A 27,881-nucleotide genomic window follows, 5' to 3' on the forward strand; every position below is an offset into this window, starting at 1 on the left:
TTCTAATATATTTGTAAATATTTGTAAAAAATTAGGTCACACTTTAGTGTCTACGATATTAAAAAACCCAATTGCTGCTTATTAATAGTTAGGTAGTAGTTAAGTTTAGGTATTGAGATTAAGGGATATAGAATATGATCATGCAGAATAAGGCATTAATATGTGCTTTATAAGTACTAATAAACAGCCAATATCAGTAATATGCATGTTAATAAGCAACTAGTTAATAGTGAGAATTAGACCCTAAATTAGACTAAAGTGTTACCAAAAATGTATTATGTGTGAAAAGCATTCAATGTCCACTTTTTTCCACGTTAAATAATACAAAGTGAGAGTACTCGACTGTCTGTGCTGGTGTATAATATACGAGACACTGTCTCATTCACAGTAATATTCAAACAAATCACTGGGAAATCAAATAAATCTATTGGAGCAAAACTCCAAATCTTTTTTTTATTTTCTTTTATTTATATATTTTGTTAAGTCACATTTTTTTTTGACAGCTTTCTGACTTTTGTTGTAAATAAGTTTGGTACACTGTGAGTTTTAGCCTATTTTCATTCAGGTTTGGCTAATAATTCAAGTTTTGTAATAATGCTGGATATTGCTGTTTGAACTGACATTTACCTTTTGGTTTCTGAGCCAGTTCTGTGTTAATAAATGTTTCCATATATCCAGCATCAGCCACATCTCCTCCATATTTGACTCTGGCCGTGTTAGATTTGGTCCACACACACACTGTGTGGGTGTGAAGTTTGCTCAATCTTGCTCTCATCTCAGTTGCGTCATTATTGTGCTTTTTAGCCCCAGACAGGGATCTTTTTGAGTAATGGCATCTTTCCTGTGGTTGATCGCAGCATTTTTCATACGTTCTCAGCTTCTGAACTTTGCTTGTTCTGGATGATTTGGCTTTTGTACCTTCTTCCTAATTAAGACTTTACTTTTATGTTCTGCCCTGCAGATTTATAACCTGAATAATGACCCTAATGATCAGTAACTGGGTTCATTCAGAAAATACGATAGATATTTTCATTATTTATTGGTTGAAATGATTCATTTTAGGTTTTGTTGTTTAGAGAAACATATCAAAGAGAGGTGGGCTACTGAATACTCTATATTGTTGTTTTCCAGTAAGCAGAATGTCTTCTAATGGTCAGACTGGTGCCCCGCTGATGCTGGAAACAGTGCTTCATCCTTAGTCAAAAAAACTCCAAAGTCAAACTCTAATTATCCCAGTGCATGAAGCCGGCTGCTGTTGTCATGGCGATGATACACTCTTATTACTTCTGAATATTATTGTCAGGGTGGCATATATCTAACAGATGGTCTTTGGTTTTTCATATACTTTTTTTGTATAGCATGTGTTGCAGACACAATGGCTCGTTTCAGTGAAGAGCTCTTTAATTTCCTGTTGATATATTGGGTTTCTGCATTAATACAGATGCAATCGACTCGAGTTTACAGTGAACACATGCGGCAGCACTAATGAGGAGATTATTGAATATGAGCTTTCATCACACTCACAAAACTCGCCTGATGATTTATATGTGAGCGGAGAAATCTCAGATCTATGAGACAAGCAAAACCCTTAAAAAACTGAATCAGTGTAGAAGGCCTATAGCACAAAATACCCCTTTCCAAAAGAAAGACAAACCATACATATCATCTCTTTATTTATCTCAAGGGTTTCTCTTAAACTTCATGAGATAAAATTGAGCAAATAAAGACTTGTTTAAAGATCCCATTGAATCAAAATGTGAATTTTGTAGCTTTTAGGCATTCATTTCTGTTAGCTTTGAGGTAATGTAAGATTTTGTAATGTTTTTGAAAAGTAGCCTATCTTATGTTCACCTGCGTTTATTCAGACTGCATTTATTTGATCAGTAAAAACAGAAATATTGTGCAATATTATTACAATTTAAAATCATTACTCCAGCCTTGTGTCACATGACCCTCCAGAAACCATTCTAATATGGTGAAAAACATTTCTGATTATTATCAATTTTGAAAATAGTTGTGCTGCTTCATATTTTTGTAGAAAATGTGATTCATTTTTCAAGATTCTTTGATGGATAGAAAGTTCAAAAGAACAGCATTTATGTGAAATAGAAATCTTTTTTAACATTTATAATACATTTTTTTTAGAGTTTTGCATCCTTGGTGAATAAAAGTACATTTCTTTAAAAAAATATTTTACTGACCCCAAACCTGTGTATGTTCATATACACTTTTAGCAGTTAAACATGTTTAAAATTTGTATCAATGGCATTTCCATTAAAAACCAATCATAAAAACAAACAAATACATTTATATAACTTTCAAAATATACTTCTTCGTCATATATTGAATATCATGGAAAATATAGAGTGTTTTTAAGCTAGATCACTCTGGTCTACTCTTGATCTGTTTTCACTAATCTGGCGAGTTTAATATCTGTGTTGTTTCTGTCTGTTCAGAGATTGGATACTCAGTGTGAGTGTAGTTGTGGGTTATGTAAGAGTTTGCTTGAGATATTCACACACCCTGAGCACGAACGCTTCATTACTCATTACAGTGCTCAGGTTGAATGCCTGCAACTTAAAGAAACAAAGCCTGCCACATTCAGTATCACTCTACACTGCACACGTGTGTGTGTGTGTGTGTGTGTGTGTGTGTGTGTGTGTGTGTGTGTGTGTGTGTGTGTGTGTGTGTGTGTGTGTGTGTGTGTGTGTGTGTGTGTGTGTGTGTGTGTGGGTACCTACTGTATGCTTGTCTAGCGTGATTGTATTTATTGTGTCTCATAGTTATATGTTTTGAGTAAGTGATATGCTGTATTTCACACATAGTATTTCAATGTCTCCTTCCAGCTTTGTGTGTGTGTGTGTGTGTGTGTGTGTGTGTGTGTGTGTGTGTGTGTGTGTGTGTGTGTGTGTGTGTGTGGGTACCTACTGTATGCTTGTCTAGCGTGATTGTATTTATTGTGTCTCATAGTTATATGTTTTGAGTAAGTGATATGCTGTATTTCACACATAGTATTTCAATGTCTCCTTCCAGCTTTGTGTGTGTGTGTGTGTGTGTGTGTGTGTGTGTGTGTGTGTGTGTGTGTGTGTGTGTGTGTGTGTGTGTGGGTACCTACTGTATGCTTGTCTAGCGTGATTGTATTTATTGTGTCTCATAGTTATATGTTTTGAGTAAGTGATATGCTGTATTTCACACATAGTATTTCAATGTCTCCTTCCAGCTTTGTGTGTGTGTGTGTGTGTGTGTGTGTGTGTGTGTGTGTGTGTGTGTGTGTGTGTGTGTGTGTGTGTGTGTGTGTGTGTGTGTGTGTGTGTGTGTGTGTGTGTGTGTGTGTGTGTGTGTGTGGGTACCTACTGTATGCTTGTCTAGCGTGATTGTATTTATTGTGTCTCATAGTTATATGTTTTGAGTAAGTGATATGCTGTATTTCACACATAGTATTTCAATGTCTCCTTCCAGCTTTGTGTGTGTGTGTGTGTGTGTGTGTGTGTGTGTGTGTGTGTGTGTGTGTGTGTGTGTGTGTGTGTGTGTGTGTGTGTGTGTGTGTGTGTGTGTGTGTGTGTGTGTGTGTGTGTGTGTGTGCGTGTGTGTGTGTGCGCGTGTGTACCTACTGAACTATATTTTGGGGACAAATTTGTACCCTGAAGTGACCAAAACCTGCCTTTAGGGATGTCCTCATTTGTAAATCTGGTATAGAAATAAAGTTATTAAAGTTTTTTTTTAAAAATGTAAATATGCAGAAAGTCTTGTGTGATGGTTAGGTTTAGGGGTAGGGTGAGTGTAAGTGGACAGTATATACGTTTGTACAGTATAAAAACCATTACGTCTATGGAATGTCCCCATTTAGATAGCTAAGTAAACAGACGTGTGTGTGTGTGTGTGTGTGTGTGTGTGTGTGTGTGTGTGTGTGTGTGTGTGTGTGTGTGTGTGTGTGTGTGTGTGTGTGTGTGTGTGTGTGTGTGTGTGTGTGTGTGTGTGTGTGTTTTTTGAGGGTCTGGCTCTTCCTGCTATTGAAAACTCAATTTAAATTGAACTCATTACTGTCAGGCTGCTAGTTTAAATTGACAGCACTGCACAGCCAGTGATCTAATTCAAATGAATTTTTTTTTTTTTTTTTTGTATTTAATGCTGCAGAAACACTGTATAAATCAGTGGTTTTGTGTGTGCATCTGACTGTGTAATTATATATCAGCCTCCACTAAGCACCTCTGGGCTGTCAAGTCTCCTCCAATCACAGCACCCCATTCAAGCCCCAGGGTATGCTGGGTAATCTGTCATGTTCTGTTGCTGTTTGTACATAATTAAGGTCATTAGTGTTTATTGTATAACATATATGCTATATATGGTAAATTTTTACCTGGTTATTAAAATTAAAGTGCTCCTATTATGCTTTTTCGATATAGCTTAGTTTCGTGCATTGTGTAATACAGCTGTGTGTGAATGTAAAAGTCTGCAAGTTTAAATATCAAAGTGCTCAACAGTTAAAGTAATTGTAAAAGTAAAAGAAATAATAGATTCTGAACTGCTGAAACGAGTCATAAGCAATCACTTCCTGTTACATACCTACATAATAATGTAACAAATTTGCATAATGCCAGCCTATGGTCTTGATTGGCAATGTCTACTTTGTCCCACCCTCAAACACTGTAGTTGTAGCTGAGGCTGGAAGAGTTTGATTCGAATGATTCAATGATTGATTTGAATTCTGCTGGAATTAATACGGTAAAAGAAAGAAATCCACACTACTTCAAGCTGATTCTCCCCAAATTCTGTGCAATCACCATGGAAATGACTAAAGTGATAAAGCAACCCATGCTCAGCTCATCAGTGCTAAAAGACAAAGTCTTTATAAAGTACATTTTTGGGGATTTGTCTCCTTTACTGTACAGGACAGTAGGATTGACAGGACACAGTGGAAAAGGATCAGAGTCTGGACTCGAACTCCAATCACAGTTGCACCTTATGTTTGAGCGTGACCAAAAAGACAGTCGGTTGTTTATTTTTATGAAGAGTCTGTTCTTGCTGGAATTGAAACCTTTGACACTGTTCCTGGTGCTTGTATACTTCTCCAAACCCACACGCAATCTGTATCTGCAGGAAGCAAAGCAAAGTTATATAGTCAGTCACAATTCTCCATATCTCTCCCTCCTTTTGGGCTTATAATGTATTTAGTCTAATTTGAGTGTGGTTTCAGCTGTAAGTGTAAGTGTATAGTACTCTCAGGTCTGTTATACATGGTTTAAAGTACAGTATGGAAAACTTTGTATGTATTCTTTAAAAATCAGTACAGAAATGTGAATTTTTTTGTAGGTCTGCCCACCGTTGACAGAGACTCTGTTAACACTACTGAGTTCACACAATCATACAAGAGACCTTTTTTATGATCTGTGGAATAATGAGCTTTTACCCACAAGCTGTCTTTATCATCATTAAATATAACTGTTGCAGAAGCTCCTCATATGAAGAAGTGCTTCGTGCAGTTAGACTTATTACCATACAAAGATAAATCATTACAAATACAATAGAAACATGACTGAGAGGCAGAGCAGAGTCATTTTCAATTAGCGCTCTGCACTGGACTGTCAGACGCATTAGCTGTATAATGTGAGCCGTTCCTCTCCAGAGATGCAGAAATGATTGGAACATGGATGACTAGAGTAATTTCATAAAAAAAGTACTAATTGCAGAGATAGTATACTTTAAACGATTAAAATTACACTGAATGTAATCGTTTTGGACACAAAACGGCACATTATTTGCAATTAAAGGTACACTACGACTATGTAACTTTTTTTTAATTAAAAATTAATGAAGTTTAAATGAGTTAATACATCATCAATCCTTCTACCAAAACTTGCTTTTGTCTTACCCTGATTAACTATGATAATATTATAAGGGTTTATATTTTAGACCGGGCAGGATGGTTTTCACAGGAAATTTGCATACATTTACGAAGATGGAACGAGACGCTGCGTCAAAACACTGTGGAAATGCCTCTGCGTGATTGCATCGTGAAGCACGTATAGAATCAGTCCAATGGCGTGACGGAATGTCATAGGCTGGTGACGTCATCGACCAGGAAACTATAAAGCACACCTGAACCAAACAATGTCAGCTTCTGATAGACCTGAAGCAAGTCGATCACGGGCATGCCGGGAGTATGGAAGGAGATGCACCGTCTCGTTCCCTCTTCAGGGAACTAAGGTTACATATGTAACCAAGACTCAAGCTGCGTTGAAACAACGCTGTGGGAACACTATACCCACGCTGCCATAAGAGCAAGTGTCCGTCTGTGAAATCAATGCGCACATTCAGAAGAAAGCACCTGCGCCGTTGGAGTGGAGTGGTCGAGGTCATAGAACCTCACGAATGTTTACGGTGAGGACCAGACTGCCGCATCACAAACATCTTGGAGGGAAGCTCCTGACTGTAATGCTTTGGATGCAGCCATACTCCTAGTCAAGTGAGCCTGTAGTTTCTTTTGGTCTGACTTCTGGAAGGGAGGAGGACAGCAGTACTATAGGTCTTACAGTATTAGTTGGAACCTTAGGAACATAACCTGATCTAGGGTGAAGAAAAGCCTTTACCATACCGGACGCAAATTCCAGGCACGAGGGATATACCGAGAGTGCTTGAATATCTCCAATTCTTTTGAGAGCAGAGGTAGTGAGGAGAAAGACAGTCTTCAGAGTGAGAAACTTCTCAGGAACCTCCTCAATATGCTCAAAGGGAGCCAAGGGAAGGCCCCTCCAAAACAATGGCCAAATTCCAGGCCGGCACCCTTGTGCGGACTGCAGGTCTAAGCCTCAAAGTGCCACATAGGAAATGGGTTACTAAGGGGTGTCTCCCCAAAGACACACCACGTAAAGGGACTTGGTTAACTGCCAGGGCCGCCACCTACACCTTCAGTGTGGTGGGGGATTACCCTGCAAAAATCTTTCCTGGAGGAATTCCAGCACTGTACCCACTGGGAAGTTAACTGGGTCCAACTGGTGATTCCCACACCAAGAAGTGAATGATCTCCACCGCAAGGCATAGAGTTTCCGTGTGGACGGAGCTCTGGAGTAGAGGATGGTCTCAACAAACTAAGTTAAGAGACTTGAACTTCAGAGGCCAAGCCCACAGTTTCCACAACTCTGGGCAGGGGTGAAGGATCGACCCACTCACCTGAGAGAGAAGGCCCCTCCTGGGCAGAATCTTTAGCGGAGAGCCGTCGGGAGAGATACTAGGTTCGAAAACCATACTCGGGCCGGCCAGAATGGGGCTACTAATAGGAGATGGACCTCGTCCCGGCAAACTCTCTCCAGAACTCCCAGGAGCAGAGCGATTAGGGACGCCTCGGCCACGCCTGTACCATAGTGTCCAGCCCAAGAGGAGCTGGATGAGTGAGGAAGAACCAAAGTGGACAGTGTGTCGTCTCTAGAGGTGCAAACAGATCTACTTCTGCTTGACCAAAGTTTAAATACCCCGGGATATTTACTGCCCTCACAGAGAGCAATTTCCCTTGGGCCCACAGGAGGATCTGGTGAGCCAGCTTGAATAAGGGGCACGACTGCAGATCCCCCTAATGGTTTATTTAAGAGACCACCAATGTGTCTCCAGGCAGTTTATGTGCTATGAGAGATGATGGTCTCGCCACAGACCTCGAGCCGAGCAACCACGCATGATCACCCCCCCCCCCCCAATCCATGAGGGATGCATCCGTCGTTAGCATGACAGGATAACAAGGAGCTCCCAACACAGGTCCTTGGGAAAAAAATCATCGATCACATCGTTAAAGATTTGTTTTGCAAGCAGTGACCACAATTCAATACTCGCATGAATGTGCACACAAAACCTTTATTTTACTAAATTATGAATACATAACTAGTCTAAACATACACATACACATACACACAAACACACATACATGGGTAAATGGAGAGTGAAAGTGAATGAATGAAACCAAAACAGGGAATGAAGCTATGGTAACGAGTCAGTTAACCACCACAACAGAACATCAGTACCTTAGTAACAAGGGGTTATACGAGCTTATGCTAAACCTCTGTTTAATTAGTTAAATGTATGATATACTTGCAATGCGTGTCTGTGCCAATGTGTAAGGTACTAAATGAGGATTTTTTTATATGAAGCATGATATAGTAGAGGTTACGTTAACTAGGTGTTCAATCATGGAGCTTGCATAAAACAGTACACAATACAAAAGTCAGTATACAAAACAGTAATAACACCCACAATGTCTTGAGGATATGCATGTTCATCCATAGAAAGGTTTGTCTATGAATTAATGGACAGAAGTCCGTTATATAGGCCTGTAACTAAGGGCTTTCGCACTGGAGGAACCTTTTCATAGTTCCTAGAACTAATGGCAGAAGCACTCGCTTTTTGTCATTTTCGCACCACATGAACTAGGAACAATTTTAGGGCTGTATCACAATGTTGTGGCTGTTTGATGGGTAATTACATACGCTGCTTGAAAAGCACCCATATTTGTTTTGCTAATGGTTCTCAAAATGGATTCTGTGGATGAGCACGTTATCACCATTCAAAACTAAAGCGCACCTTTTCATTATAAAATTCCAACTAATTGCTCTTATTCAAAATATGTATGTGGTAAGAATGTTGTCTTGACGAAGCCTTGATTAAATGATAAAGTAATGTAACGACAGCTACAAAGAAAGGGTCGACACTCAAGGCACCTAAAATTATAGATACGAATATTGATATGGATAATAGCGACATTTGCTAGATCTTAATTTTAGTTTTAAACCCCTCTTAATTTGCCAGATAAAAAAAAAAAACTTAAATTACTGGATGTAAATAAGTCAGCTGGTCCTGAACAATTAGAACAATTTTTCTTAAAATTAGCTGCAGATCACATAGCTGCCCCTTTGACATCTTTCACTGAGTTTGAATGAAGATATGGAAGTCTGCATTTGTTTTTCCATTGTTTAAAGGAGGAGATCCTTCTGATATCCAATTTCTAAACTTTGCATTCTGTCTAAGGTTTTTGAATCTCTTATTAGTGAGCAGTTGATTTCATATTTGAATGAACATGGCATCTTATCACATAATCAGTCAGGCTTTAGGAAAAAGCACAGCAAAACTACAGCTGCTACCAGGGTTCTAAATTATATCATTGACGCGCTTGATAGAGGCCATTATTGTTTTTCACTTTTTATTGATTTGTCAAAGGCTTTCGACACCGTTAATTTCAGTATACTGAAAACTAGACTGAGACTAACGTCTAGGTTACGACTGTAACCTCTGTTCCCTGAGAACAGGGAACGAGACACTGCGTAGATTGACGCTTTTGGGAACTCCTCAGGCATGACAGGTGTCTGAAATCACTATCAAATCACGGCAATCCTATTGTCCGGTGACAGCCTATGACTTCATTAACGTGCGACCCGTAAATATATAAGGGCGCGTTGCAAACATGACAATCACCTTATCATCTGAAGGGACTGTTAGGTAGGCAGGCACGAGGTATGGTGAAAGACGCAGTGTCTCGTTCCCTGTTCTCAGGAAACAGAGGTTACAGTCGTAACCTAGACGTTCCCTTTCGAAAGGGAACTCACACTGCGTAGAGTGATGCTTTGGGGAACGATATACCAATGCCACCATGCTAAGGGGAGTGCATGCCCGTTGGCAGTGACAACTGTCAGAATCAGCAAATTCAAATGAAATACCAGAACCACTCACCCTCGGGTAAAACTGAGCTGTCAGTGACAGCATTCCCTATGGTCATAGCTAAGGGTGTCACGATTCTCCAAATCCTCGATTCGATTACATTTTCGATTCTAAAGTCACGGTTCGATTCGATTCTCGATTTAAAAAAAAGTTTTAGTTTGTGTTACAGTTGTTGGTTTAACATATAAATCTATGTTTTTGTGGTGCCTGCGGAGATGCCCTGCCATGTTAGTCGTGCTGCCGGTGGAATAATGTGGTATACGTAAATAGCAGAGCTTGCAAACTGTGTTTTTTTTTTTTTTTTCGCTTGGCAAGCTGAGCTGACGTGACATGGGGACGTGGCAGCATCGACGATTCCATTTTTTGATTCGATAATCGAGATTGAGCATTAATTTCGATCGATTTCGATTTAAAATCAAAATCGTGACACCCTTAGTCATAGCCCAAGCTATACGCTTCAAAGGAAAACCTCCATAAACTTAGTTTAATGAAAGGCCTACCTGGGCCTTCTCAAGGGCCTAGGACCACAGCTTCAAATTAGAAGGGGTCCTTTCTAGGGAATGTGGCTAGGGACCCCGAAGGAGCCCCAGCCAATCACAATTCAGGGGAACATACTTACCCGAAATGCCACCAGGAAGGCCTGTCCAGGCGTCACTTACATGGGACACTTCAGCCTTGCCAACTTCCTGTCTGTCCAAAGACAGAGCCTCTGGACACTTGCCTTTAGGTAAGGCATCCAACCCGAGGGACTGCGAAGCTGACAGTGATCTACTCGGCCCAGATCTAAGAGCGTTTACAACCCTTGCTAGTGAGGAGAGTTTCTATGCTCGATCCACGGACTTACCCAGCGCTTGTGTTTCAAAGCACTGAGGAGGCCTGAGAAGGCCTAAGGGCTGATCTAACTGGGAGGCCTCACGAGAGGCCTATGACCGTCTGACCAGACTCAGGAGTTAGAATACTCAAAGTGACCCTCAGTGAGGGGACCACATGGCCTGCCTGGTAGGCAAACCAGGCTGTAGGCTAGATAAAGAAGAGAGGTTCTGGGAGGGAACCAGTAGCAGAAAGTGAACACTTTAGTCGTGCTGGGGCACAATCTCGCCTTCAGAAGCTGCCTGCTAAGGCCAGCTGAACTGATAGCAACTAGCGGCCACTAGCTGCCAGAATCCAGTATCGCAGTACCACTTACAGGGAGGCCTGGTGAGGCCTACTACCTGATAACCAGTAGGCTGGTTACCTAGTGCCCATACTTGGGAATTCGCCTTCAGGGAGGCCTGGTGAGGTCTACTACCTGATAGCAAGCTAGAAAACTGGTTACTATGAACCCCGACCAGTGAGGTTGGGGACTGAGCTTCATAGTGGCCTGATTTTAAGGCCAACTGCCTGACAGTAGTCTTGCTAGCTGGCAAAAATTACCCACGCTGTTGGGGGTTTGCCGTCTGTGAGGCCTAAACGGCCAACTATACAGTGGCTAATCTTATTTGGCTGATCATAATCAGGGCTCACCTCCAGAGAGGCCCACTGAAGCCAAATGTCTGATTGGCCAGTGAATTTAACAACCAAGCACCCCATGTTGGGGCTCAGGGTCAGGGAGGCCTGCTAAGGCCAGTGCCTGACCATCAATACTGCTGGCTGTGTACCCCGTCACTCGAAAACTCATTTGAGGATTGGGGCCTACCATCTGTACGCATGGGCGTCAGCTCATGGCAATGCTCTGGCTTCAAGGGAGCGTACTTCGAAAACCAAAATGAAGTGAAGGTTAGATCTTTCTGCTCAACCCGAGCCATAGTGGTGTGAGGTAGAATGATACAGAGCTGAAATTGGAGTTCTCAGAACTACCTTGTATGGACAGGGGAGTACCCAACACCTGCCCCTGAGAATTTAACAGGGTTGTGGGCCTGCCAGTGGCTCTAGAGGTGACAGACATTTTCCTGCACCCAGCCTAGGGGAGTGGGGCTTTCTTGCAAGCCAACCACCTTCAACCTATCGCTTGAGCAGTAGCTCAGCGAGCTGAGTGGAGCCTACTCTGGAGGCCCAAGTCCATATGCTAGCTCTGCACGGCGGGGTCTGGCAAACAAAAAACGGTCTCTTCGCAGAGCGAAAGATGGCCCTTACCCTGCCCAAAAAGACCCATTGTACTGGGGAGGCCTTATTGAAGGCCTAACCAGAGCCGGTTCTAGACATTAGGAGGCCCTAGGCAAAATTCATGTTGGAGGCCCCCCACCCCCAATAAAAAAACACTTGAAACAAATATGATTCCTAACCTTTTTATTTATACAACATTTAATTTTAAAAGCAGTATATTTTTACTTACACAGTACATAAGTTTGGACACATTACTATTTTTAATGTTTTTGAAAGAAGTCTCTTATGCTCATCAAGCCTGGATTTATTTGATCAAAAAAACAGAAAAATAATAAAGTGAAATATTATTAAAATTTAAAATAATGGTTTTCTATTTTACTATACTTTATATTTCTGTGATGCAAAGCTGAATTTAGTGCCACGTGATCATTCTGATTTATTATCAAATGTTAGAAATGGTGCTTAATATTTATTTTATAACCTGTGATACTTTTTTTCAGGATTTTTGATTATTAAAGAGTTGTTTTAAAAAAGTCTTCACTATCACTTTTTATATATTTAACACATATATTTTTTTTTCTGTATTTTTGATCAAATAAATGCAGGCTTGTAGAGCATAATAATAAACTTCTTTCAAAAACATTAAAAATAGTAATGGGTCCAGACTTTTACCGGTACTGTACATATTAATCAAACTTTATCTACGGTAATCTCTTTTTTGTTTAATGAAGATGTTATTGTTGTTGTTGTTATTTTGCTGTTTTATTCAATTTATTCACAGTTCCAGAATCCCACTTCAGTAGATGAGCATAAGTGCTTTTATATTGCATTGCTACCTTAAATATGCTATACACAAATCAAGTGGAAGAGAAAGACACGATCGCTACTGAGCAGAAAAAAATATATAAAGTGAAATTATTGGCGTAATGTCAGGAATCTAATCATCAGCAGAATTTAGAAGATAGACCCATATATATGAGATCCTTTAGACTATTTGAAACATTTAAAAATGTTGTAGTGTGTTGGCTTTTTAACTTAGAATACAGACGTCTTGTCTTTTAATTTTGTAGCTTTTTTACTAGTCAGCTCCCGACGCGATGTTATTCATTGTACGCGCAAATTCAAAGCGTCGCGTCTGGGCACGTTAATGACGCTCGCGCTCTTTTAAACTCGTAATAAAGCGGTGAATGATTTTTCCAGAAATGACGCTGATCTACAGTACAAGTTTATATTTAGAATACATTGCAATCACTCCAAAATAGATGACGACAACTCTCACACCTGCATTATGAGCTGTGCTTCTTTGTGTGCTTATTAGGCTTTAGCCTCGCAGCATCTGATGGATGCGTTCGTTACACATACTTTCAGATGCCGGCACACATTAATTGGTTTAACTGCAGTAATGTAACAGTCTATGGTTAAGATAAACATCGTCACTATTTATAGTGAATTAATAAATATTGAAATAAATTGTAGATAGGACATTTGTACTTTTTTTTTTTTTTTTTGTCCCTCTGTCTGGGCCCCATCCCGCCAATCGGGCCCTAGGCACGTGCCTAGTTTGCCTTTGCGTTAATCCGGCTCTGGGCCTAACCCTAGGTCTTTATCAATCATGCTATTTATTGAACACGACACAGTGTGTGCAGATGGAAGGTCATTCATCCGCACCTTTAAAGATTATGAGGGGTGTTCCTCAGGGGTCCGTTCTAGGGCCGTTACTTTTTATCATTTATATTAATAATCTTGATCTCAATATTAGTAATGTCAATTTTTATTTTTATGCTGATGACACCGTGATTTATTGTAGTGCACCCAAATTACACCAAGCTGTGTCTTTTCTACAGTGTGCTTTTGATGTTGTGCAACAAAGGCTTTGTGACCTAAACCTGACTTTGCACGAGACCAAATCTAAAGTAATGTTATTTTCACGATCAAAGAAACAAGTGTCAAATCAACTATCACTTAAATACTTACAGGGTACTATAATAGAGGTTGTGACAGAATATAAATAGCTTGGTTATATATTTGATGATTCCTTATCTTTTAAAATTCCATGTTAATCAATTAAGGACCAAATTAAATATAAAGCTGGGATTTTATTATAGAAGTAAATCATGTTTTTCATTTGAGGCAAAAAAGACTAGTTTTGGCCACTTTTATGCCTGTCACATGCCTGTCCTGTCTTGTGCTGCACATGGGTGTTTTGTTATTTTGGGCCATGTGCTCATGTCATTGTCTGGTCCCTCCCCCTTGTTATCTGATTATTGTTTGAGTTCTCCCACCTGTTCCCCCTTGATTAGTTTCCCTTTATTAGTCCCTCTTGTTTGCAGTCTGTGTTGGTTCGTTGTCTGATGTTTCCTGTTCCCTGTAAATCCCTAGTAAGTTCTGCTTCTGTTTTTGATTTTTGTATTTTCCAGTTATGTTTTTCCCCCTCGTGGGTTTTGTTTTGTATTTGTTTTCCCGTCTGTAAATAAACCATCATATCTCTGCACTTGAGTCCTCGTACCTTTTTGCAATCATCCCAACCGTGACAATGCCTGTCATTGATTATGGGGATATTTTGTATAAATCGGCAATACTAAACTCTTAAGCTCTTTGGATACGTTGTATCATTGTGCACTTAGGTAGAGTTGCTTGGTCGTCATTTTCAATACGCAGATGTAAACATTGGTACCTGTTTATTTATAAATCAATTTTGGGTCTATTGCCTCCATTTCTTTGCTCTTTTACCCAAGACAAACCTGTTTGAGTTTATTCTTTGTGCTCACAGGATTTGTATACCCTCTCAGTTCCACTCGCCCGAACTGAATTTGGAAAACAAGCTTTTTTCGGAATGCCGCACCCAGTGATTGGAACTTTTTACAAAATGACCTGAAATTGGAGACCTTGGTGTCAATGAATATTTTTAAGTCTTTGCTTAGTGAGCTGTTAAAGGAAAAAACAATTTGTAAATGTTTTTAATTGTTTTGATATGTTTTAATGTCATGGTGATTTTCTTTCTTTTATTTATTATTTTACTTTGTTGATAATGTTGTGCTGCTCATCTTGGCCAGGTCACTTCTGTAAAAGAGATTTTTTTTTTTTTTTTTTTATCTCAAAGTTGTATCTGGTTAAATAAAGTGCAAATAAAAAAAAAAGAAAGCCATAATAAAGCCAGGGGAGCTGTTGTTGTTATCCATTCCTGATGATGACTGCAATGAGCAGAATCCCAGAAGATAAACAGGTGCACTCTAACCAATGAGAGGACAGTTTACTCACATGTGACTTGTATTAACAGATTTTGGTCTATTAAGAAATGTTGCCTTGTGAAAGCGAACTGAACCGAGAAGAAATTGCAGCATTTTAATCAAGCATTTAATGCAGCATTTAAAGAACGCCCTTAGACTCTGAAGACACACTTTGACACTTTTGATGTTGTTGCATTAGATAACAAATGAAGCCCACCACATGCAGACTCACTCTCTGACTGTTGTGGTCATTGTTGTGGGATTTATCGATAGACATAATGACATATTAGGTTAGGTTTGTGTGATTTATGAGATGTATCAGTCAGAGATAATGACTTGTCCTCTTTTAGAGAGACTTCCACTCCCCAGAGAGCGGGACACTCACATCTGTGCCCCAGAAAGGCCGCATTAACTGTCCCAGGTGTCCTGGTTAATGGCTCAGGCCGCCTCTGTGTCATTAGTCACTGAGATTCATTTATTGGCACCTCTTGTTACTAAAACATTCTTTCTTTCATCACTTTGAGAGTGATAAAATCTACTTATTCTGTCACATTCCTTCTATATGATGATATTTATGAAATGTATTGAATTGCATTTTCTCAATTCTAAATCCTATAGAGACAGTGATGTATAAAGTTAAGGTCCTCCGTTCTGTATTGGGTTTGATGGATCAAAACAGATACAGTGTTAATTGAATTAATCGACATATTGAATATGGTCTTTGGGGATGTATGAAACCTCTGCATGTGGTGGGGTCTTAAACGCATTACCTGACCTCGCTGGACGTCTCGCCAAACATTAAATGGGCACTAATCTCTCTCATGTGTCTATAATTAGCAGATGTTTTTGTCCAAAGCAACATAAAGTAAACTAATGCTCTCCTCCAGAGAAATCCAAGGTTAAGTGCCTTTCCCAATGGCACTATCTGTCTGTCTATCTTGAATTTGCTGTCAGCTGTAGATACTAACTGAACTGTCTAATAACTTTGACTGTTTTGTCTCTCTGATCATCATCCTTTTTTCTGCAACATATTTTGTTGGTAATATTTTGCTTCAAGAAAAGGAAAATAATAATAATGAACACTGCAATATTTCTTAATAATTTGTTAATTGTTGTTAGTGCAGAACACCAGACAAATGACAAAATTGAGATTCTCTCAAACTAATGAAATTAACTTAATCAAAATTCTTTCAACCCTATGATTATTTACCTGTAATATTATATTATTCAGTTCACACTTAAGTATATTCTTTTAATGTATATTATATCCATAACTACTTCTTTCTCACAAGGGCTATCTTTAACACTGTGAAGTTAAGATTTGGTCTATTATATGAAGACATATTTGATAGAGGTATAAAAAATTAGACTACAGGTATAAGAGGTGGCACCTGCAATAGGATTTGAAATGCTGCAAGTGTGTGTATGTCATGAGCTCTGTGTCAGAAATGTGCATATGTGTGTGATCTGTGTGTGCTGTGTGGTCTTTGATTCAAAAATATTGATTTAATCCAGCATAATCCCTTCTGATCTGCAGTCAGAGCTGATTTAAGAGATTACTGACGGTACTGCCTCCTAACTCTTCTGAAACTGCTTTCCTTATGTGTTCTTAGATGAGTCCATCGTTCTGGGCTGCAACTCTAAAGAAAAACTAGATTTTAGGCGACTATGGCAAGAAACTTCATTGGATGTTTGGGTACTAAAAAGAAAAAACAGACTCAGCTGGGGGATGAGGTTTATGTTTTTTTTCATGTGTGTATTATATGCTATCTCTGATTTGCATAGCACTGAGTATGTGTGTATGTGCATATATTATTCATATACAGAACGCCAAACTATTTTACCCAATATGCTTTAAGGTAACAAGAAATGGTGTTTACAATTCATTTGCCTCTGCTATCTGATGTATTTCCAAGTGAAATAGGATATTTACCACCCCCCCCTCTTTTTATTTTGAAAAGGATTTGATTTGATCCAGGAGTTGACTGGATCATGTCATGAAAAACAGGATCTATATAGCAGGTGATTTGTAGGGAAGGATTGAAAATAAAAGGCATTGGTGATGCTCAACAAAAAGGAAAGTTATGAAATATTGAAAAAACAAACATGTTTTTCTTTGGAATAGCTGATGAAGCTTACACAAAAAGACTGGGAACATGTACTAAGACATTATTTTAGTAACTTATTACTATTTTACTCAATTTCTTTGTATTTACTGTCTTGTGACTGCACTGTTTGTATCTTTCAGAATTATCGTCATTGTATGGCTGGTCTACTGGTCCCTCCCTATGGTGTGATGGATAGTGTCCCAAATGCTGACAGTAAGTACAAACACTTGTCTTCGTTCTTAAAGGGCCTGTTAACCATGATAATTCTGTCAAAATTTACTCACTGATGTTGTTCCACACATGCATGACTGTCATTCTTCTGTGGAACACAGTTTTTCAGAATCTCTAAACTGCTATTTTCTCATAAAACTAAAGCATATTGTAAACAGGGTCTGTCAAGCAAAAAATTCCTTGAAAGTATAATTTAAGTAGTGCAACTTGTGTGCTTGTTACATGTCCTCTGAAGCCCTTTTTTGCTGAATAGAAAGTTAAGCATTCATTTGAAACAGAAATCTTTTGTAACAGTGTAAAAGTCTTTACTTTGCTCAGTTGTGCTTCAGGATAATCAAACTTGGCACGTTGCGATCAGTTCTTGAGGGGTTTTGCTGAAGCTAATGTTCTTTATACTTTCGAGAGGTTTATACTTTATAAGGTTCTTTATATCTATAATTTATACTTTTTAAAATAAATTAGCGTGTTTTAAAATTGTAAAACGACTATTTGTGTCTGACTCCCGGTCTCCCCATATCAGAGGGACCCCCTCACCTCTTCCACTCCAGTCATAGGGCCTCTTCTGATTTTTCAAAAGAAAGGTTTTTTTTTTTTTACGGCTGAGTAAACCTGGCTGTTAACGTTGGGAAGCGTTTTCCTTCTCGTTGAGGAAGGAACACTACGGAGACCACATCCTACCCAAAGGAGGAGGTTAGTATGTGGAAAATACATCCTCACCAGATGGAGAGTACTCCATAGGGAAGAGTCCCTGTGGAGGACTCCACCTGATAAGGGGGAGACTACTGGGCACAGCGACACTACATACAAAGTACAAGCCAGATTACAAGGGATCACCTGAAAGGGGCATACCATGAGTAATGGGCCTGGTAGTGAGTACCGAACTTACTACTGATGAGTGCTAGGATGTAGAAAAGATGTCCTGGTTTCACCAACCTGGGGAACTCTTTTGGACGACAAGGTACACGTTACCACCTCAGAGAGGGGAGGGCGCCTATGCAAGCTCTACACCCAACCACTTGTCCAAGTTTTGCATGTTGTTACCCAAGACTCAAGATGAAACTGGTTCCATACTGAGATTATAGAATCTCTCTAAGGTGTTGAGTGTAGCCCAGCCTGCAGCTCTTCATACAGTATGTCTGCTAGTGAAGCACCGTTTACCAAAGCCGACCTGGCTGTGATACCCCTTGTGGAGTGAGCTCTCACTCCCAATGTGCACGGTACACCTTGGATCTGATAAGCCCAGAGAATGACGTCCACAATCCAGTTGGCCAATCTCTGTTTGGAGACAGCCTTTCCATTCTGACCTCCGAAGCAGACAAAGCGCTGCTTAGATCTTCTGAAGCTCTGTGTGCGGTCCAGGTATATGTGCAAAGTGTGCACTGGACACAACAGAGTCTGGGTCTCCCTCATCAGGAGGTATTGCTTGCAAGTTCTCCACTTGGTCCCTTAAGGGAGTAGTGGGAAGTTTGGACACACATTCGGGCCGGGGTCTCAGGACCATGTAAGAGTGTGCCAGCCAGAATTCTAGGCACGATTCACTTACAGAGAAGGCTTGTAGGTCCCTCACCCTCTTGACAGAGGTGAGCTCAATCAACATGGATCTTTCTGTAAGGCCTGTATTTCCAAAGAAAGATCCTATGATGGGACGAGGCGATTCAACCTGCATGCATTTCTCAGGAATATATTTACCAGGTCATGCTTCCACAAAGACCTGCCTCTCACAGTGTCGTGGTTTGCTGCTATCGGAGAAACGCACACTTTTAGGGTGGAGGCAGACAGGCACCTCTCCAGGCCCTGTTGGAGGAAGGAAAGCATAGACCAGACACCACATTTTCATGGGTCTTCACATCAGGAAGAACCATGTAGTGAAGAGGTGCCACTTCAAGGCATACAGCTGCCTGGAAGAGGGGGCTCTTGCCTGAATGTGATAGTATCTATCATCGCTGGTGATAGACCTCTGAATTCCTTCTCGTCCCATCCAGGGACCAGACATGGAGGTTCCAGAGGTCTGGGCGCCTGTGCCAGATTTTGCCCTGCCCCTGAGAAAGAAGGTCCCTTTTGCCAGGAAGAGGCCGACACCATCAGTGTGAGCTCAGAGTACCAAGTATGGTTGGGCCAGTACGGCAAATCTATTAGGAATTGTTCTTCTTCCCTGACTTTGCACAGTGTCTGTGCAATGAGGCTCACTAGGGTAAATGCATACTTACGCAGGCCCCGGGGGCCAGCTGTGAGCCAGTGCATCCGTGCCAAGGGGACCTCAGTCAGGGAATACCACAGTGGACAGTGGGAGGATCCTTGGGAGGCAAACAGGTCTGCCTGTGCTTCCCCGAATCGACTCCAGATCAGCTGGACCACTTGGGAATGGAGTCTCCACTCCCCGAAGCGTAGCCTGATGCAAGAGCAAATCGGCTGCGAGATTGAGATCACCCAGGATGTGAGTGACTTGCAGTGATGCTGACTCCAAAGGAGGAGATGGCGGGACGAGTTGTGGCATGCGACAAGAACGGATACCGCCTTGGTGATTTATATACGCCATTGTCACTTTGTTTTCCGTCCGGACCAACACTTGCTTGCCCTAAATCAACGGATGAAACCTCCACAGGGCTAGCAACGCTGCCAACAACTCAAAGTATTTGATGTGCCAGTGCAGTCGGGGAAGAGTCCATGGTCCCGAGGCTGTGTGCCTGTTGCATACAGCGCCCCAGCCTGTTGCAAGCATCTGTTGTAACAACAACATGCCTGGACACTTGTTCTAGGGGAACTCCTGCCTGTAGAAATGCAAGGTCTAATCAGGGGCTGAATAAGCGATGGCAAATTAGCATGATGGCCACACGATGTATGCCATGGCGCAATAGCTATCTCTGGACTCGAGCCTGAAGCCAATGCTGAAGTGGTCTCATATGCATCTACCCCAGCAGCGTGACTGCGGCCGAGGATGCCATATGCCCCAGGAGCCTCTGAAAATATTTCAGTGCTACTGCTGTTTTGTGCTTGAACAATTTCAAGCAGTTCATTATTGACTGCGCACGGTCTTGTGAAAGACATGCTGTCATTTTGATCGAGTCCAACTCCACACCAAGAAAAGAGATGGTCTACACTGGGGAGAGCTTGCTCTTTTAACAGTTGGCCTGATGTCCCAATGGGTGCTCGAGGACCAAGTCCCTGTGCGCACACAACAACTCTCGCAAGTGGGCTAGGATTAGCCAGTCGTCGAGGTAGTTGAGTATGTGAATGCCCACCTTTCTTAACAGGGCAAGGGCAGCCTCTGTGACCTTTGTAAAGACACAAGGAGACAGGGACAACCCGAAAGGGAGGACCTTGTATTTGTATGCTTGTCCCCCAAAAGCAAACCGTAGAAAAGGCCTGTGCTGAGGAAGGATACAAATATAAACGTATGCATCCTACAGGTCTATCACCGCGAACCAATCTTGATGTTAAACACATGAGATAATCTGTTTCTGTGTGGGAATCTCAGTTCATATTAAATTCAACATTTATTTAATATTTTATTCTAATGAAAAGTTGTATCTGTTAATAGTATTTAATGACCTGAGCTAACATTAACTAACAATGAACAGCTGTATGTTTTAACGCTAATAGGACCTTATTGTAAATTGTCACAGATATTTCTATGTTGCTGTGCAGAATTCAGTAAGAATCATTGCTCTCTATTTATATGAAGAGGGGTGTGCTGTTTTATCATAGATAAGAGTCTTCCAGGACTGGATAAATCAAGAGAGTTATTGTTTCTGCAGGAGAGAGCTTTTGTGGTGTGGGTAATGACCCACCCCTGCTCCCCGCGGCCCCTCAGGGCCCATTACTGAAGATTACACACATCCTGCATCCCCATGATGACTTTACATACTATATTTAATCTTCTTGCTTAACCTTCGCTTCTGCTGAATCTGCTGCATTTTAATCTTGCCTTGACTAAATGATTGATGTTCATATTAGATTTTAAAGACTTGATCTTTATTTAATTAATTGTATTTGTCACATTTATTTATTTATTTTTTATAGGAATGCCTGACAAAGAGAATCTGAGCAACAGTTCAACCGGATCATCATCCAAACACTTAAATAAGGTTTGTTTAACCCCAAAATACAAGCATCTATCTTTGAAATCTTCCACTGTTCATCAGGACACGTTTCACTATCCTGTCTGAAGTCATGACCATCTGATGACAGTCTCTGTGATTGTCATCTTGTGGACCCCAAAAATGAAAGGTCTGTCATCATTTAATCATCCTAATGTCACTCCAAATAATTCTTCAGTTGAACACAGAAGTTAGGCAAAATGCCTTGAGTGCTCTTTCCATGCAATGAAAGTTAATGGGGGACTGGTGCTGTCGATTTCCAGAATAGAAAATAAAATACCATAAAAATATCAAAACAGTAGTCCGTATGACTCTTTCACCCTATTCTCAGAGTTGTTTGTAATCATATATTATAATATGTGAAGAACCGACTGAAACTTAAGCAATTCACTGATAATCTTCCCCTCTGCCACAGCTGTCAAATCTCCTCTGTTAACTTGCATTCAAGTATGGCATGTAAAGATGCACATAAGTGAAATACATAAATGCTGATTGAGTTTTTGTTTGAAATGTTCCTCATTCAACAATATTATACTATTGCTGTGTAGGACTCTGCATGTTCACGTCTGTCTGCATAATAACTTTTTTTCAAGACATCATTTTGGCCTTCATTTTGAGGTGGTTTGTGACAAATCTAGTGCTAATGTGAAATCTGATGCAAACGCTCTGCGGCTTCATGCCTGACATCAGGAAGCAAACTTAAAATGAAACAACTTATAAATAAGCAATTTCTAAAAACTTGCACAGAAAATGAATTTCTCCTAGTCTGCTAATGGGATTTAAGACAGTGTTGGACTCACCTGATGAACAGAGAGAGTTTGATTATTGTTATTTCTCCTTGTTTGCGTCAGTTCCGATAAAACAACATCCTTCCTTCCCACCATCTCCTCCATAGAATACAACATTTGTTTGAAATTTAAAAATGAACTAGGCAGCTCTGGCATCCTCTCTCCCATTTCTGAGCATGTGCCCATTTGGAGTTCCTGTTCCTCTGACCTCTCAGGTCATTTCCCGTCCTCTACTCGTTTTTACGGTCACAAGTGCTTTGTTTTTCCTTTTTCTTTTTTTTTTGTTTCTATAATGATGCATCCAAATAGCAGGTGATCAATATTGGCCACAACAGAGTGTCTGTGATTTGCATAATGGTGTTGTTTTATTCACTTAAGTCTGTTTGTGGGTTTGGGTAACAGAAGGCAGAATCTGTCTTTCGTGATGCACATAATCATTATGTTATGTTGGAACACCCTTCTTCCAAGTGTACAAATCATGCTGTAAGATGCTGAAGATCTCAGCAGACTGACACACTTAAATTGATTTGAACTGTTAATACTGCTCAGACTCTGTTCTGCACTAGTTAAGCTTTGCATAGCTTGGATGGATTGCAGACAGAATGTGTTTCTGTGGAACAAAAACAAATTTGAGATATTTTTGCTTCCTAGCTCTTAGTTTCAGTTAAAGTTTTGAGATTATTTTTATAGTACATTAAATATTTTTTCATATATTTAATATTTTACTTGTATGTATGTATGTATGTATGTGTGTATGTGTGTATATATATATATATATATATAAAACATTTACAATATACATTTTAATGTATATTAAAAAGGAAACAAAATAAGATATGCACTGAAAATAGTATTAGTATTAGGAGGGATGAGATATAAATATCACTTATTGCAAAAGTGGTATCCTATCACAGTACGACGCTTGAATTCACTAAGAACGACAGAACGACCCCTTTCTCCCACAAATGTTAGTTAAAACACCTGATTGGTCTGATTGAAACACCTGTGCTGTGTCCGAAATTGCCCCCTATACTCTTAAATATGGCACTATTTGAGGGGACAGCCATTGTAGTGGTGTCTGAAACCATAGTGGACATTATCAAGTGCACTCATTCAATCCCACAATGCACTGCAATAATGAGTGTACAACCAATGAATGCTCAACTGCTAGAGAATACCCATAAAGCAATGTGAGCTGAATCATCCATCCATCCATTTTGAACTAATGTAGGGAATAGGGAATGAGGGTATTGGGGCGATTTTGGACACAGCCCTGAATTCAAGAATTTAGAGGTGTGTCTCAATACTTTTGTCCATATAGTGTATGTCAAAATTGAAAAGTACTTGAAAAAACAATGTATATGCCTGTAATGTCTTGCCTCAAATGTAATGTGTTGATTCTACTGGCAAAACAGCACCCAAGACAATGTGTTGTTGTAGAAGTACAGCCTGGGTGAGGATTGGAAAAATTTGGTTAAAAATACAGTTTGGTTAAAGATACAGCACACTGGCCTTGGCCAAGAGTTGTTCCTCCAGTGTGACAGGAGGGAAAGCAGAGCCACAGACGCACCTTCTGTTCAAAACCCTGATAAAGACTGCAGTATGACACGAATCTTGCTTAACATAATGACATGTACATTTTTATGTAATATGAGAAGACATCAGCAGAATTCTACACAAGCTGCTTGTGATGACATTTGTTCTGATATTAAAGCACAGGCTAATGGATTTAGGGTAGGGTACAGAGTAATCAATGTATGTTTGCAACCATTATCTTCACATCAGTGACGTGTAAATATAGTTTAAAAAGTCGATTCATGGGATTTCATTATTCTATAGTGAACAGAAATGAATGAAAGAAACTCAATAATTAAACATAGGTTCAAATAAATAGATGAGTGAGTGAGTGAGTGATGCACTACATGGTTGTGTGAAAATATAGAAATTTTTACAAATTTGGATTATTTGTGTGAAAATGACACAAAATTTCTTCTCATTATTATTATTATTTTTATATCTTCCTCTTCCTCCTCCTCTTCTTTTTCTCTTTTTTGGTATTATTATGTAAGTCCAGTGACACTAGTTTCATGTAAGTCATGATGTTGTAAATTATTTTTGGAGATGTCATGCCTCAGCAAATGAGATGTTATATTGCATTTTCCCATATATAGATAGTTAGTCTGAATATATTCTGAATATTTCACAGAAAGCCGTCCTTTATTATTCAGAAGATTTACTCTGTTACTATTTCACTGTGTATTTTTGCTCTTTAAAGCTTAAAAAAACACTGAAGAATAAACCTAATAGCCCCACATTCTCATCCTTTTGTTTTCCAGAAATTATTAATTCAAAGTCCCATCAAACATCACCCCAAATCCATTACTCAGGTATTCAACCATCCTGTTTGTTGGTCCAACTCCTGTCAATCACAGTGCTGAATTGTGTAACATTATGTTATGTATAGAGTGGTTTATGTCTCTCTCTTTGTTTCTGTGCATTAATGTTTGTCTCTCAGGTGCCGTCAGAAAAGATCTTACGGGCAGGTGAAGTGTTACGAAACACCATTTTGTTCCGAGCACCTCAGATGATCAGAGACAGGAAGTACCACCTAAAAACATACAGGTAAATACAGGTACAGTATTTTATATATATGTAAAAAATACATTTTATACTTAATATCACATTCTCCAAGAGTCAGAAGTGGATGTTGGTCAACAGGAAATGTCAACAAAAAGACATGCCCATCTTAACGATCTATATATAAATTGCTTATCCTGCCTGAAAAGACCATAAACATTACTGATAACGTTCAAAGTATCAAATAATGTACATGCAAATATATTAAAAACTATTCATGTACAACTGATACATTGCAAATCTGGTGATTTTAGATTTCTTGTTAACTGGAACCTTGCTCTGACTGGATCGTTTGAATCAGTGTGTTGTGACTCGAGAATAAATGCAGTCGGATCACTCCACTTCACGAATGAATCGTTCAATACGATGAACAGTTCAGCAATGAGGTTTCTTTACAAAGATACATTAAGAAATTATATTTACTCAATTATTCAGTAAAACAATTTTATTGCGAATATTATTGTTATTAGTTCATCATTGTGTCAGTGTTTTATTCGCTGATTTTAGCTTGCTTCCTTGCACGAAGAACAACAGAGTGACGAAATGCGCTCTGTAGAGCAGTTTGTCCGTTTAGGGCCACTGTAGAAACATGTTGGCACAAAATGGCCATTTCAGTGTAAGGGGACCCGCGGTGTGTGTAGATAGAAATGGCTTATTCTAAGGTAATAATGTAAGGCCTTTATACACCACTGAAATCATAGTTATGTATATTATATTGCATTTCTGTCAACAGATCCTCCTAAATATTACATAATGCACCTTTAAGGACAGTAACATAGTAAAAAATACTTTGCTACTGTCCACCACTGGTGTTGACTGGCTTAATGTATTATTTATTGTAAAGGGTAACTCTCGCCAAAATGCAACCTAGGGTCTTTTTGTTAATCTACCCGAGGCAAACTTTCATGTAAAAGCATAATTAGAATGGAAACTCCACTTTTAAGTTTGACCGTATTTTCGTTTTTGGTCAAATTGCCTTTTGAATGGGAGTGCTTGGGGCACTTCTATGATCGCATCAAAAATGGCTATTTTTAAAACACTAAGAAGGCTCGACACAACATGAAACTTTGCTGGAAGTATCACCAGGGGCTCTTCACATGAACTCCAGCATTGAGAACATTGTTTGAGTACACAAAGTTTACTAAAAAGAAAGATTTGAACAACTCACTGTAGCTGTGTTCGCCGGCATTTTGACAGCCAAAAATAGTCGATCTCTGAATGTGAATGAACTGACTCTGAATTTTAGTATTGTTTCTTATATGAGGATCCTTTTTCAAATACAAGGTCAATAATGATTTTCACTAGCGACAAAACAACATATTATCCATGAATTTATATGGAACTAAGCTTTAGGAGCTTTCCATCTTTACTCTGCTCCCTGTTACGTTGCATTCGGAGATCGGCTATTTTTGACTGTCAAAATGCGGGCGGACGGAAACAACAACAACAGCTACAGTGAGTTGTTCAAATCTTTCTTTTTATTTAACTCTGTGTACTCAAACAATGTTCTCAATGCTCAAGTTCATGTGTAGAGCCCCTGGTGATAGTTCCAGCAAAGTTTCATGTTGTGTCGAGCCTTCTTAGTGTTTTAAAAATAGACATTTTTGATGCTATCTAAGTCGTGCCCCATGCACTCCCATTCAAAAGGCAATTTGACCAAAAACGAAAATACGGTCAAACTTGAAAGTGGCATTTCCATTCTAATTATGCTTTTAAACGAAAGTTTGCCTCGGGTAGATTAACAAAAAGACCCTAGGTTGCATTTTGGCGAGAGTTACCCTTTAAGTGTCCTGCATACCTGTGTTTGTTGTAGGCGGTGCTGTATGGGCACAGAGCTTGTTGATTGGCTGTTACAGCACACTTCCTGTGTGCACTCTCGTGTTCAGGCTGTGGGGATGTGGCAGGTGTTGCTGGAGGAGGGAGTCTTAAACCACGGTGAGTGTGTCATATTCGTTCACTTTCAAAGGTCAGTGACTGCTTAAGGCAGTAAATCACTGCACAATATGACCAATATAATATATATATATATATATATATATATATATATATATATATATATATATATATATATATATATATATATATATATATATATATATGATCACAAACCAGTTTGAGAGAGCTCTTAATTAAGATCTATTATCCAGATGATAATTTCGCTTTGGATTGCCACTATAAATGCGATGTGGTCGAATGTTTTTCTTTGTTTAATGGTTGATTTGTTCTTTGTGGTTCCTGTTCGGTGTTTTGCTGCAGTGGACCAGGAGCTGAGTTTCCAAGATAAGTATCTGTTTTATCGGTTCCTGGACGATGAGACCGAGGAGACACCCCTCCCCAGTGAGGAAGAGCAGAAAGAGAGTGATGAAGAACTGCAGGACACCCTCCTGCTCCTCTCTCAGATCGGACCCGACGCCCATCTTCGAATGATCCTGCGGAAACTGTACGTTCTTCCTCAGAAACATCAGCGCCTGCTAATATGAGTCATTACGTCCCCCCGAGGACTCTGGGCTATAAAGAGAAGTGCCTCAACGTGATCTGATCTGTATCTGCTACTGTTTGGCTGCTTTCCTACGAACTTTCCCACAATTCTCCAAAGAGAGATTAGACTTTTATATGCATGCTGTAACTGAAGCAGAGACCTTTTAAAGGTCCTGGAAGATCTGCACTAGGACTTTTTTTGGTGCACAAATTTGATCCACAAAAACTTTTTCAAATGTCAGAATAAGTTCCAAAGTCATTACTGCCCAACATCATTATCCTCTCTGCTCTTCTCTGCAGGCCTGGCCAGAGGACAGTAGATGACTTGGAGATCATTTACGAGGAGCTGCTGCATATTAAAGCCTTATCACATCTCTCCACCACTGTAAGTCCGCATAATGGCCTCATACACTCTGTATGTGTCTGGACTGACAACCGCATTTAAATACGGGAGTGAGTCCCCTGTGTGAACGGATCACGACTCACTCCCGAAACTGCGAGACCTGGCAACACGAATGAGTCAAGGCTCGTTTCACTGTG

General features: G+C 39.8%; 1 protein-coding gene across 2 annotated transcripts in view; it reads left to right on the plus strand.

Moving 5' to 3' along the window:
- rapgef4a (Rap guanine nucleotide exchange factor 4a) overlaps positions 1-27,881 on the plus strand; it is a 63,289-nt gene that overhangs the window by 10,626 nt on the left and 24,782 nt on the right. For both annotated transcript variants that reach the window (XM_081367860.1, XM_081367861.1), the window contains exons 2-8: positions 17,251-17,323; positions 21,362-21,426; positions 24,563-24,613; positions 24,742-24,848; positions 26,677-26,798; positions 27,120-27,303; positions 27,642-27,726. In XM_081367860.1, coding sequence (XP_081223986.1) covers positions 17,266-17,323; positions 21,362-21,426; positions 24,563-24,613; positions 24,742-24,848; positions 26,677-26,798; positions 27,120-27,303; positions 27,642-27,726 — 672 coding nt within the window. In that variant the 5' untranslated portion in view covers positions 17,251-17,265. The remainder of the gene's footprint in view (positions 1-17,250; positions 17,324-21,361; positions 21,427-24,562; positions 24,614-24,741; positions 24,849-26,676; positions 26,799-27,119; positions 27,304-27,641; positions 27,727-27,881) is intronic.

Source organism: Scardinius erythrophthalmus (assembly GCF_964197995.2).
Source record: "Scardinius erythrophthalmus genome assembly, chromosome: 6".
NCBI classification, from domain to species: Eukaryota; Metazoa; Chordata; class Actinopteri; order Cypriniformes; family Leuciscidae; genus Scardinius; species Scardinius erythrophthalmus.